The 13,180-nt window shown below is 44.3% G+C and overlaps 2 protein-coding genes across 2 annotated transcripts in view; one reads left to right on the top strand and one right to left on the bottom strand.

The window, feature by feature from the left end:
- The window catches only part of dnd1 (DND microRNA-mediated repression inhibitor 1), an 18,653-nt gene extending 12,300 nt beyond the window's left edge, over positions 1 to 6,353 (top strand). Inside the window, exons 2-5 of the mRNA XM_031879046.1 lie at positions 242 to 347; positions 1,486 to 1,811; positions 2,747 to 2,879; positions 5,464 to 6,353. Of these exons, the coding sequence (XP_031734906.1) occupies positions 242 to 347; positions 1,486 to 1,811; positions 2,747 to 2,879; positions 5,464 to 6,011 (1,113 nt within the window). The 3' untranslated portion in view covers positions 6,012 to 6,353. The remainder of the gene's footprint in view (positions 1 to 241; positions 348 to 1,485; positions 1,812 to 2,746; positions 2,880 to 5,463) is intronic.
- A 633-nt stretch (positions 6,354 to 6,986) lies between these two features.
- Positions 6,987 to 13,180, bottom strand: part of myot (myotilin) — a 7,124-nt gene continuing 930 nt past the window's right edge. Inside the window, exons 3-9 of the mRNA XM_031879047.1 lie at positions 12,804 to 12,905; positions 12,153 to 12,190; positions 11,641 to 11,779; positions 11,336 to 11,543; positions 10,998 to 11,163; positions 10,290 to 10,423; positions 6,987 to 9,215 (exon numbers count right to left, since the gene is read on the bottom strand). Of these exons, the coding sequence (XP_031734907.1) occupies positions 9,079 to 9,215; positions 10,290 to 10,423; positions 10,998 to 11,163; positions 11,336 to 11,543; positions 11,641 to 11,779; positions 12,153 to 12,190; positions 12,804 to 12,905 (924 nt within the window). The 3' untranslated portion in view covers positions 6,987 to 9,078. The remainder of the gene's footprint in view (positions 9,216 to 10,289; positions 10,424 to 10,997; positions 11,164 to 11,335; positions 11,544 to 11,640; positions 11,780 to 12,152; positions 12,191 to 12,803; positions 12,906 to 13,180) is intronic.

Here is a 13,180-nt window from a genome sequence, read left to right as displayed (position 1 = left end):
ACGTATATGTATATATATACGTATATATATACGTATATGTATATATATACGTATATATATACATATATATGTGTATATATATATATGTGTATGTATATACATATACATATATACGTATACATATATACATATATATACTGGATGTTTTACTAAATGGGCACAGAGAGATACACTGATCCTGTTTGAGGATTTATCTTTCCTGTTGGAAAGGTGCTGTTACTGAAAAGTTGTTCCCCCCCAGATGCTGAACCTTGAGCAGGTGCAGGCGCTGGAGACCTGGCTGAAAACAACCAATACAAAGCTGACTCAAGTTAACGGCCAGAGGAAGTACGGCGGACCACCCGAGGGTGAGGGAGGCGTTACGTTAACTGTCGACAAACTGAGATGCAAACATGTGACATTTAAGACATCGACGTCGCAGGACGTTCAGTGTCGGCACATTGATTACATTACGTCATGCTCCAACCTTTGCTGCTTGATACAAAAGGAAAACTCCAACGGTTGTGATTTCCATTCATTACCTACAGGTGCAGCCACCTACACTCCTCCTCCTTCTAGAGTCTTTCAGACTTACAGTAGTTGCTGGAAGCTCAATGAAGTTTGCAGTCCAGCTTTCAATAGTTATTTGTAACTGCATAAAGCTGATTATCTGTGGTGCGATATAACTATGTAATAAGTACATTTACTCCTTTTAGAAATATGAAATACAATAACCTAGATATTACATATTTTAAAACTTTATTTACTTCAGTTTATTTCTATCAATATATAATCTATTGTAATAGCTTAAGCCCCGCCTTCACCAGCTGCACCATTATAGTGATGAACACACAATAACCATAATTGAATAACATAATATCTGATTCTTGTGTGTGTGTGTGTGTATGTATGTGTGTGTATGTATGTGTGTATATGTGTATATATATGAAAATTAATGAATAATTTGGCTATTCTCCATAATGGACACTCAGAGTATTTTTACACTGTCGTATTACTAGGCCTACTTTACTCAAGTAAGATATCTGAATACTTCTTCCAACACTGCTCATTTTTATTTCACCTTAGTTATTAATTAATGACTAAAAGAAGCAACCCTCTGACAGCACCTCAATCATTGATTTCATTAGCTATTTGCCTTAATGGTTCCTGCTTGACTTGAGTTTAAATTACACTCTGTTTGTTGTAACTGAAAGAGACAAACTGACTAAAGTCAGTCCTCAGAACACACCCACTTATCAACACGAGTTGTACCAACGACATGTTAAGTCTCACGTCTTACTAATTGAAACTGGTTCATGAGAATGTAGCCCAGGCTCCTTTAAAAAAGGATCAAATGTTTGATACCGATGACTCCAGCCGTATCCTGTGATGGAGTTCTTTGCCGGTCATTGATTCTTCGATTTTTCATTCATGATGAAACGTGTTAATGTATCAAATAATCAGGTAACATCACCAACTCCCCTCCCCTCTCCGTTGTGCTGTCAGTGTGGGATGGGCCCCCCCCAGAAGCCCGCTGTGAGGTCTTCATCAGCCAGATCCCTCGGGACACCTACGAGGACCTGCTGATCCCTCTGTTCAGCTCCGTGGGGCCCCTCTGGGAGTTCCGGCTCATGATGAACTTCAGCGGCCAGAATCGCGGCTTCGCCTACGGCAAATACGGCTCGCCAGCTGCGGCTAACGAAGCCATCCGCCTGCTGAACGGTCACATGCTGGAGCCCGGCTCCCACCTCAGCGTCCGCCGCAGCACCGAGAAGAGACACCTCTGCATCGAAGACCTGCCAGCCAGCACCAGGCAGGAGGACCTGCTGAAGGTACAACACCTCTGGGACTCCTCTTTTGACATCGAAATATGTTTTTTTTTTTTTTTTTTTTTTTTAGCTGACGTAGAAGAAAATTATTTTGAATTCACTGCCATCAAAACAACAAAGATCATCTACCACTGCCATAAAAAGCTGAAGTCCTGTCACCACCTCCAAGCGAGCCTCTGAGTAACTTACTTGTGTGTGACTGTTATCCATCTATGTATCCATATTAGAAGACAAACGAGCAGCACCTGGTGTTAAGATGAGGTCAGGTTTTAAAGGGTAGTACGCAGTGTTTTTGTGGGCTTGTATGAGTTACCTATCCACAGTCGATGTGTTACCTACTGTACCTACTGTAGATGGCGGTCGGCCCGCCCCAGTTGGGACAGGAGCAAAGCCATGTACTGCTGTGGAAGGGGGGGCAGCAATACGTAAAAAGGCTCACCTTCAAGTCCAGATTCCTTTAAGTGTAGGCTATATTTGCTCTGTATTTTCTAAATATAGAGTACATATAAACATTGTTTTGCTCCCGTCTCTTTCTCCAAACTGGGGACGTGCCAACTGTCCTGTAACATAAGTGATGCCCCGACTATGAATATACCTCATGCTCAAGTACCATGCTTTAAAAAATACAAACTATCCCTTTAAGTTAAAGGACAATTCATTTAATAGGATACTAAAGTGCAAAGTACTTTATTCTAAGTTTTTAGCAGTAGTCTGTACTGTGTAAAACACAAACATGGACATCCTTCAGTCTGTCCTGTCCTGCACTGGTTACATGCATGTGCACACATTCACACCAGCTCTGATCACTCCACTGGCTCCTTGTGTTGAACTGGTATCCTTTAACCCACAAAGGTCTGCAGAGTATTGGACGTGGTTCGTGCTGTGTGAACAGGTGTTGTGTTTGAGTTCATGTCTTTGTCTCTGACGTTTGCTCCCAGGTGCTGCGTGTGCTGGCCGAGGGGGTGGAGAGACTGTCCCTGAAGGCTGGGCCTGGTATAGACGGAGTGTCTGCTATAGTGGCCTTCACATCCCACCATGCTGCTTCTATGGCCAAGAAGTTGCTGGTGGAAGGTATGTTGATGGAGATACATGGGATCAGTGTGTAGTCAATGCAGATGCAATAAGTCAATCGGTGGAATTGTGACAATTAGTACAGCTAGTCCAATCTACTCCACACTTGGTACTATTTTTGTGGGAGTTTTTTTTGTTGCTATTTGTCACTGATGTATCTTTGTAGCTCTGGCCATGTGAGACTTGACTTGAATGCAGAAAGCTCAGGAGATTGGACTTTCTGAAAGTGCTCCACTGAACCTAGTTGTGCCGTTTGCAGCTCTACATTACCAGGATGCACTGTCTCCAGGATTAAATGGAGAAAGCTCTAAATTCAGATGAGAGGAATGAATCTTTTATTATAAAATAAGTCCATATACATAAATGAGTAGCTCAATAATAGTTTCCCTCCTCTCCAGCGTATCTCCAATTCCCCTCCTCGTCTCGTAAACACACAGCTAGATGCTGAGAGTATCATGAGCTTCATCAACACAATGTCCTGGTTTACAGTATCAAACGCCTTCTTTACTCATGTGATCTGTTGGGTAAAATGAGATTTTCTGAAACCAGATTGAAATTCATACAGTATCTTGTGTGACGATAAATATCAGTTTGTTCATGTATGACTCTATGACCTTCGATAGTGAACACAGGCTGGGGATAGGTTCTAATGTGCTCCCCTCTTTGTAGAGAGGCTTCACTCTCGCCAGTGTGAACTTGCCTTGTCTAATGAATAACTGTTCTGGGTTATGCAGAGTGACGTCACTCTGCATCACTGACGGCAGCTCATACATGTTGGTGGGATTGTTATCATCACCTGTTGCTTCAGAAGGGCTCAGGGCTTTAAGCTTTTGTGCTCTATTATCGTCAGACACTTTATTAACCAAAGAAAACGCAACAGACTGAGTGTTAAATGTCTTGTTTCTGTTCAATTAAAGTAGCTGCTGTGATTTTTGACATTGAGTTGTAAGTACCAAACATCGAAAAAGAAAACCTGTTTCCTTCTAAGCTAAGGCCAGTGACCTCCAGGCCTGTCACATGATCTGACCAAAATCACAACACGCAAGCATCCGTATACTGTAGAGCAGGGGTCACCAACCTTTTTGAAACAGAGAGCTACTTCAAGGGTACTGAGCAGTAAGAAGGGCTACTTGTTTGATACAAACTTCATGAATAACAATGTTGCACAGATCACCTTTTAACAAAAATAATATATGTGAAGAGACTGATCACATGTCAATGTTAATTATTCCTCACAATAATTATTAACAATGATTGTGTATTTTGTTCAAAATCACACCTGTTATATTTTTGTAAAAATGATAATTTCTAATCATTTTTCTTCACATCATGACTCGTTTGTACTAACCACTACCTTCGTAACATTTTTGAACAAATCATGAACTCTGTCCCATGTTTATACAAATTATCAGTTATGTAGAATAAAAAAAAATCAACTCTTAAACATGTTTAAATGAAATCTATTACATTAGTACTAATCACCACATTTTGGGAAATCTGGGTCAACTTTGCATTGCGCAATGAAGCCTGCATGCTGGCCTGTAGTCTGTAGTCACCAGCTTTTTTTTGGGGTACCTTTTTCTCCACGAAGAAACTAGTAAAAAGTCTCGTCTATAGCCGAGGGGGGATCCAACCCTCCGAGGCACGCGAGCGTCTTTGGTCGCCTGCGTTCAAATCTCTAGTCTGGGCCTTTTCGATCGTACTGCGTTGCCTCGCCTCTACCCCCGCCACCCACGAGTTGTTGCCCCGAGGACTGATGGACCTGACGACAGTGTGCGATCGCGGCGCATCCGGTGCCAACGGGAAGCGCACGCCATTCGGAACCTGAAAACCTAGTGCGGTGCGGCGGCCTCTTGCTTTTAAAATCTACATGCTTGAATGCAAGTGTTTTTAATTCAAAAAGAACAGAAACTACAATTTTTAGACGGAGCTCCATGGGGACCTAGTGCTATTTTTAGAACATGCCTTGCAGACGACTCACATGGTCCCTGCGGGCAACCAGGTGCCCGCGGGCACCGTGTTGGCTACCTCTGGTGTAGAGTATACAGTCCTGTGATGACGAATCCTTCCTGCCGACACATGATGGCTGTAGCAGTGTAGTGCCCAGGCTTCACGAAGAGGTGACGACACGTGTCAAAACATGGCTCCCCCCTGCAGAGAGAGTAGCCCTGACGTGATGGACAGACGTCTAGAGCCACTGAGTCACATGTTACGGTCATGTCACACCACATCTTTGAGGAGTGGGAACTAGTTTCACGTGTTTTGCAGACACGGTCAATGCTCGAGAGCCGTACAGGCAGTAACATTGCGGAGCTACTGAAAAGTAAACCTGGAGGAATGGGACATAAAAGCCATAGTGACAGACTACTTTACTTAATGCACTTTATTTCCTATGATGTTTATGGCATCTATATGTAAGTTACACAATCAGAAAAGAATACTAGGATACTAATGATCTGTTTCTGGTTGCTGAGAAAACAGCCTTTTGTGTTAAATTTGCTTTGGGAAAAATGATGTCATTCTTAGCTTCATTAGAAATCAGCTGTGGGCCTTACTAACGTACTTGTCTTCTTCTTGTGTCCAGCATTCAAGAAGCAGTTTGCATTGAACATCTCAATCAATTGGCAGTCCACAGTGAAGCCGAGCTTGGACGAGCAACTGTCTCCACACAAACCGTCAAAGAGCCTCCTGCCGTCAGCCCTGAAGCCGCCGTGCCACATCCCGAGCTCGCCACTGACCTCGGCCCCGCCCCCTCGCATGGTCCACCCTCCATCTGCCCCCCTGTGTTTCTGCCGGGCAGTGGGAGGACCCACTGTCCCCCAGCACCCTCCCCCTCCCAGATCCTCCCCCTCTTCCTCACAGGGGCACCTCGTGTCCACGGCGCTCTTGCATAAGCTGTGTGAGGCGACTGGCGTTGGCCAGCCACTCTATGAGATGTACTACAGCCACGCGGTGCCTGATGGATTCCTCTACTTCACCTATACGGTGTGCATCCCCGGGATAACCACGGCCTTCAAAGGGCTGGTCATGATCTTGCCGGGACCCACTGCCACCGCCACGCTGGAAGAAGCTTGGCGGGCTGCAGCCCAGCAGGTCCTGCAGAGGCTGTACAACAATGAGCTCGCCCACTGACGAGCTGATCAGATAATATACAGTACTGTTTGTTTTGTCAATGATGTTATATCTAAAAAGAGATGTTTAATCTTATATGTAGTTAGTTGATTTATGCATGCTTTTATAAGTAGTATTAGTAGACTCGTTTGTCTTGTTTTCATTTCTGTCGTTTGTTTTATGCATGTTTTTTTAATGTGTGTTACTGTTTGATTGGTTCCTCATTTTAATTAAATGAGATTTGAAAAGAAAGGATGAAGGTGGTGGTACTTTCTATAAATGTTTCATTTTGTGGTTATTGTCATGACATTTTAATTTCTGCGTTAAAACCACATAATTTTGTAGATTAGTTTTTATGGTGATTTGTGTTTTATTTATGACTACTTGGACTGATTGGTCCAGCTTTTGGTCCCACCCAGACCCTCACAGGCTCATTGTGGGCTTGATCCCAAAAGAAACACACAGAAAAGTCAGTATGTGTAGTATATGTAAAACATAGTTTACGACATCAAGTCGTTTACGACATCAAGTCATTGCACCGTATGTCAAACAAGTCATGTATGGTCTGAAACGTCCTAGTATAGTATGTTGAAGTAACAGTATGCCAACAAGTCATGGAACAGTCAGAGTACAGTATGGGGAGAACAAATGTCGCAAATTACAAGTCTTAGTCTGTCAAATCATAGAACTGTATGTAAAAAATAAGTCATAAAATGTCATTACATTTAGTAATCAAAGTCATAGTATAATTTGTCCAAAGTCAAATGTAACTAATCATGAAATCATATTACAAAGTCAGAACGTGTGTAGTATAGGACATCCTTAAAAATATATATTGAACAATGTCAAAGAAAGTCGTATAATAGGTTGAAAAGAGTCAGTTTCATGACAAGTCATGTCAACAAATAATAAAATTTGTAGTATAGTTTGTCAAAAGATGTTATAGCATAGTATGTTGAAAAGTCATTCAAGTAAAAATAAATTTAAATGAATAAGAAAATTCATAGTAAAGTTTCAGCACCGAGTGGCTTAGAGCGAGAAGAGTACAAATGCTGAGCTAACGTTACAGGTCCAGGTTGTGTTATCCAAAAGCTCACGCTGCATATCGGACTATTTTACGTAGTGGCTCCAAAATGAACTAAATCGGTAAAGGACTAAGACTGTCAGGTTAAACTGTGCTAACACACTTTGGAGAGAGAAAGATGGACAGAGGTAAACAAGCTTCTGCTTCTACATTCATTAGCAGCTCTGTGCATTCCTCTAGTCACGTGAGCTTTAAAAGTCATTTCACTGCTGGAAGAGAGATGTTACAGAACAGCTGTAGTACCATATCAAGCATCCGAGTACTGATCTGGGACCTGCTTCATCTTTCAGGGAAAAGAAAAAGTACAAAAGAACAGGCGGCAAAGCCAGGGTCACATGACTTTATTCCTCATTCATCCAGTGATATGTAGAACTTACACAAACAATACTGAGAGAGAAAACACACACACACACTTTTTAAAAGCTCAACAGAAAGGGCCTAACTCTCCAAAACGTTACCATGTTTGATCCAAACACCATGAACCTTTGGTTCTGAGTGAAAGTACATATTTTAGCCTCATCTTAAGGGGGATTCCTGTCAATGAGCACGCTGACTTTGGTTAAATACCACATCATCTCTGCATGTACAGCATCTGTTTTTTATGTAAGGCTCTGGTCACAAATGGAGAGTTTGGCAAATCTGTCCGCAGGTCAATTGAACACACAATCAATGCATTGAAGGAGAAAACAATGTGTAAAGTGTAAAAACACTGCAGGTGTGCTCAAATGGAAGTTGTGTTCAGTCTTTAGAGGCTGGGCTTGTTGCTGCGTCACTCACTGATGTGACACCGCTGGTTGCACCCTTTTCACAGGCCAAGAGAAGGGCACCGATAACTAATAGCTTCAGCTCATTCACGTACGCTGTATATTAGAAAGCAACCATAAAAACACACAGACTGAATTCATTCCACAGCAGAGGATCGGAGCAGCGAGTGACATCCGAGCTCTATTCAGTTAGCGGAGCTCTACAGACATCCTCAGAAGCAGCAGCAGCTGTCACTCAGGGACAGGAGCACCAACTCATCGACAGAGGAGCGGGGGGGCTGGAGGAGACCGTCGTTAGGGTTAAAGTGCAGCGCAACATGTTTGCAGTGTTGCACTGTGGGTACTAGTGATGCGCGGGTGTGCCCACCCGACATGTTACGAGAGTCAATCTGCAGAAAAGTGCGTGAATCAACCACCCGACCCGCAAACCGCCAAATGTATGCATCATAGTAGCACAATCGTCAGGTCTGAGCAAGGGGTTTTGAGTTTTTAATAATTTGACGCTGCTTTGTCACTCTTTGACCCGTGACAAGTTTAGCCCGAAACCTGCCCGACCCGCGGGTAGTGGTTCGACCCGCTCATCACTAGTTGGTACTGTACTCTCAGGTTGCTTCCTGTTGTTCTAGTACTGAATGACCCTGTGTGCTGTCGTCAGTGATCTGAGGGGAAATCAGAGGGTTTTTGCGTTGCAGTCCTGTAGTTAGTCTGACTGTGCCCCACCGTATCCAGGTCTATGAATAAATCCATGAATGAGGCTTTAGCTGAGAGCAGCACAGACAGGCATATAGGCATGGACCAGACATCAGATCTGCAATCGTTAACACACAGACAAGCACAGCGGAGACAAACAGCAGCAGATGGGCAGCGTGAGTGTGGAGACACATGCTCCTCATGGCGAGGGTTGTTTCCTCAACACGTAAACATCTAACGGGTTCTTTTGAGCAAATTCAAACCTTTTATAACAAAAAAAAAAAAAAGAACAAATACCATATCGTAGTAGATGTTGAAGGGTTTCCCTTTAATGTACCTTAATCTTAAATACAACTGTAGTGTTTATAGTACAATAACAGACCCACAGTGAACTTGACCTTTGGCCTCACAAGTGTTCTGCGTCCTGGTCTGCTGAACGAACCAAAGCATGATTAGTACCAAACCTGCCCTCCAGATGACAGCAAATACAGCTCTACACTTGTGAGATGTGCCGCCGCTATCTGAGGATGTGACTGGGTTGAGGTGGGGTCTACAGCTCCTCGCTCTCATACAGAGGGGCGGTGTGCTGGGCGGGGCTCTCCGCGGTCAGGGCGGGCACGTGGCTCAGAGAGGACAGCAGCTTCAATGTCTTGGAGCCGGGGGGCGCAGTCTTCATGGGTGTGCGAGCTGCAGGGGCAGAGAAGGGGGGGGGCATCAATGACACATGGACACATCTCTGACAGCAAACACTTTGAAACATGAAAAGATAACTGTGCAGTTATTATTACCAACAATATTATCATTTGATTCCAGTATGACCTGTTTGTAATGTCATTTAAACACAATGCCTAATATTATTTTACATTTAGAACCAACTGAAAACTTGAGGTGCAAATCAAAAGTTTTATATCTAGGAGATTACTTATCTGTAATAAACAATATACAACTGGTTTTCTGATACTATAAGTACATAACATACTGGAGAGTGAAGCTGTAATGCTCCACCATGGGGTGAAAAATACTTTTATATTATATTTATATTAATAATAAGGAATAACACCACTGGTGTCACCCTCGGCAGCGACCGCTCCTACTGGTGGAAAACTGGCTCATCATTCCATTCATGCCAGGTGTCTGAAAATAGCTTTTCTGCCCCGCTCCCCACAGCCGGGACAGACACATATGGAACCAGCACACAGTAGAGCTCCACAGCTCTCCACACAGAGAGTCATGCGTCAGAGTTATAAATGTCGTACTACCAACTGTACTACCTTGTACACTTGCTGCTGACTCTGCAGGTGCTTGAGGGAAGTTATTACACCAACTACAAGTGCTTAGTGATGTTTGCAGTGTTGCACTGTGGGTACTAGTGATGCGGAGTAACTCTGTAAATGGTCCTGGATGACGTCCTAGTTTAGATGTGGTGGTCTGCTTGCTGAGGGGCAGAGTCCAGCTCAGGTAGTTTGTGTGTCCTCTCACACAGCAGCTGGCGTGTCATGTGATCGAGCAGACACCTGATATCTGCGGTGTACTTTCCTCCAGTGAGCTCTCTCATCAGTGGATGCTCGGACTCAGTGAGTGCTGCAGTATTCTTGAGGAGAGCTCCGTGCGTTCGTCAGGTTTCCGCTCGATCACATAACACAACATGTGTTTGGCACGTTGCAAGCTGGATTCACTGGAGCATGGAGCGTCCTCCATATGCTGTCTGATTCTACTGCCTGCACTACCATGGTAACCAGATAACACACACGCTTTACTTACTGCCCACATCCAGCCTGGCGTTGCATGTGGACATGCCGGCCTCATTGATGGCGGATAGAGTGTACCAACCGGCATCGGACTTCATCAGCCTCTCCAGCAGCAAGCACTGGTGGCCTGACCCGTCCTGATACAGACTGTGGACACACAAAGAGTCAGTAGTACGAGGTGTTTAATGTGGGCTGAGACAACAAAAGCACAATTAACAAAAACAATAATATGAGAAATGATTTAGATTACATATAGTTTCCCATGTGAGATGATTGTGCAGTAGGAACTAGAGACTGTATAAACTATGTTCTATGTCTCTATTAAAAGTATAGCTGTGACCTGCCATCAGGAATCAGACTCTTCATCCTCAATAACATGAGCTCACTGTGCACATTGCCCTTTAATACAAAGGCACCCTTTAAATAGGGATTCTTTTTCATTTCTTCAGGTCTCATTAAAACCTGCTGTACGTTTTTGGCCACCGGGAGGCAGCATAAACAAGTTGTGAATACTAACATCATCTTTTTATGTAGATATTGGAACAGTTGCTTATTTACACATGCAGCACACATGGAGCAATGTTCATTTGGAGTTCTGATCTGATGAATGCTGGTCTAATATCCACTCTGTCTCTTTATCTGCTCCACTATGGTTCACCAGCTAGCAGCAGACTGTCTGTCAGTTGGTGCTGGGCAGGTAGTGCGCAGGTTTTTCAAGTACCTCATTCTGTTGGGATCGATGCGCAACATGTCTTTATCTTTCTTCCAGAAGAGCTGTGGGGGAGGGGAAGCATCCACTTTGCACTCTAACCGCACCGTGTCCCCCTCTAGAGCTCTGGAGTTGGACATCTTCTGGATGAAGATGGGAGGACGGAGAGCCTCCTGGGCTGCAGGGAGGAGGACGCACAGCACAGGGGTTCAAGTCTCTCAAAGCTCAGCTGGCATAGATTAGTAAATCAATCCGATCATTACTAAGCTATACTTTGATGATGAAATTCTATTAAAGAAAGACAGCAGTTCCAGCCTGAATAGAGGGTGTACTGCAGTGACATTTTTTACCTAACACATTGAGCCTCATGGTAAACTTGCTCTCCCCTGCTCGGTTCCTGGCCACACACTCATAGACGCCGGCGTGGTGCACTGTGACGATCTCTATGAGGAACGAGTGCATCCCTTTTTCACACACCAACATCTTATGGAAGTCGTCTGGACGGATGGCTTTACCGTCTAGGTACCAGCACACGTCTGGTGTGGGGAGGCCTTTGACCTGGATTGAGAACACGACCGCACCATAATTGCATTGGTTCTTTCAGGTATGAGTTGTGCTAATATGAGCTTGTTATGATACAGGCGTGAGTGTTCACCTTGAAGTCAATCCTACAGAATCGTCCCTCCTCTACAGTGAGGTCTGCAGGGACCTGCATGAAGCGAGGAGCGTAACATTTCTCCTGGATAGCTGAGCCCTCGTTTCCCCTCTCATCTGTCCCTGTGTGGCGCCTCCCCCTGCAGAGAGAGGGAGAATATTTAACCAACCTGACCTCACTCTCTATGACAACCAGTGACGGAACAGGTTGCTTGTGTGTGAGAGCCGTCTCTCCCTCCTGAGAGACAACTAGTAATATTCATAGCACATCACAATGTGGAGATGAGGTAAGAATACAGTTTTAAAAGTAAAACATGAAATGCCTGTTTCCATCATACATGACTGTACAGAGCAACAGCACACTCACAAGCGTCAAATACTCATGAGCTGCACAAATGACTAACGTAGATTATAATGCACTTCTTTGTTTAAAGATGGATGGAGTGAATACATACTGCTGGATTGGAGCAAAATGTTATGAGCAACATTTATACAGAAGTTATATTTATTTACCAGAGTCCACCTGTGTGCCTTCCTTCTGGTGAATCTGGCTGCAACAGAAAACACACTCGTATAAGCAGAGGTAATCAGAGGGTTGAACTTTGAAAAGCAACCCATGCTAGTCTGGCACAATGTGTGTGTGTGTGTGTGTGTGTGTGTGTGTGCGCGTTCTGACACAATAGTCCTGTTGTCACCAGTGAAAGGGTCTCCTCAGAAAGCAGGCAAGAAATAGCAGCTGACAAATCTGTGTGTGTGTGTGTGTGTGTGTTGTGTTGTGTGTACATGCACGTGTTGTGTGTGCAAGAGAGAGAATAGATCGTGCAAAGCCCTGTGAGCGACACAGGCTTTTCGAACAATCCTGCGCGCGCGCGCGCACACGCACACGCACACACACACACACACACACACACACACACACACTCAAAATGACCAGAGACCCATCAGGAGGCCCTGAGAGGGAGACGGGCTCCCTGTGCAGCCATTCAAACCCAAGTGAGTGTAATAATGTGTGGTCTTTACTTAACAGCTAAGTGAACGCTAATGGGCTTTGGACCAGAGCCAACACAAATGTCTGTGCAGCACAGTCAGCACTGCAACACACATCAGGACAACGCGCTGTAATCATGAAGTCCACTCGCTAAGAGAAGACGGCTGTTGTCGTACCTGGTCGGGTTGGGAGTCTGAGAGACTGTCCTGGTCCACCGTGTAGTTGGCGTTGTCTGGACCCAGCAGCCTACGAGCCATGCGCTCCTCGTAGGACAGTTTCTGTTTGAAAATCAAGCTGGATTCTGTTAAACTGTCATCTTTCTCGCATATACGTTGCGTGCTGTAGTTTGTTTTGGTAAACTATTTTAACTGTGTCTTTTTTTACATTAAAGAAGGCACACACTGCCCGTGTGAATGGGCTGAAGTGTGTGTGTTGGTGGGAGGAATGTTTTGTAGTTTTTTTTCCTTTATTCTTGCCCTTCCTACACAGTCTGCAGGACACACACACACACACACACACACACACACACACACACACACACACACACACACAC

The sequence above is a fragment of the Anarrhichthys ocellatus genome, unplaced genomic scaffold (assembly GCF_004355925.1).
Source record: "Anarrhichthys ocellatus isolate YVR2014 unplaced genomic scaffold, GSC_Weel_1.0 scaffold220, whole genome shotgun sequence".
NCBI lineage: Eukaryota > Metazoa > Chordata > Actinopteri > Perciformes > Anarhichadidae > Anarrhichthys > Anarrhichthys ocellatus.
This window is presented reverse-complemented; position numbering and strand designations above follow the sequence as displayed.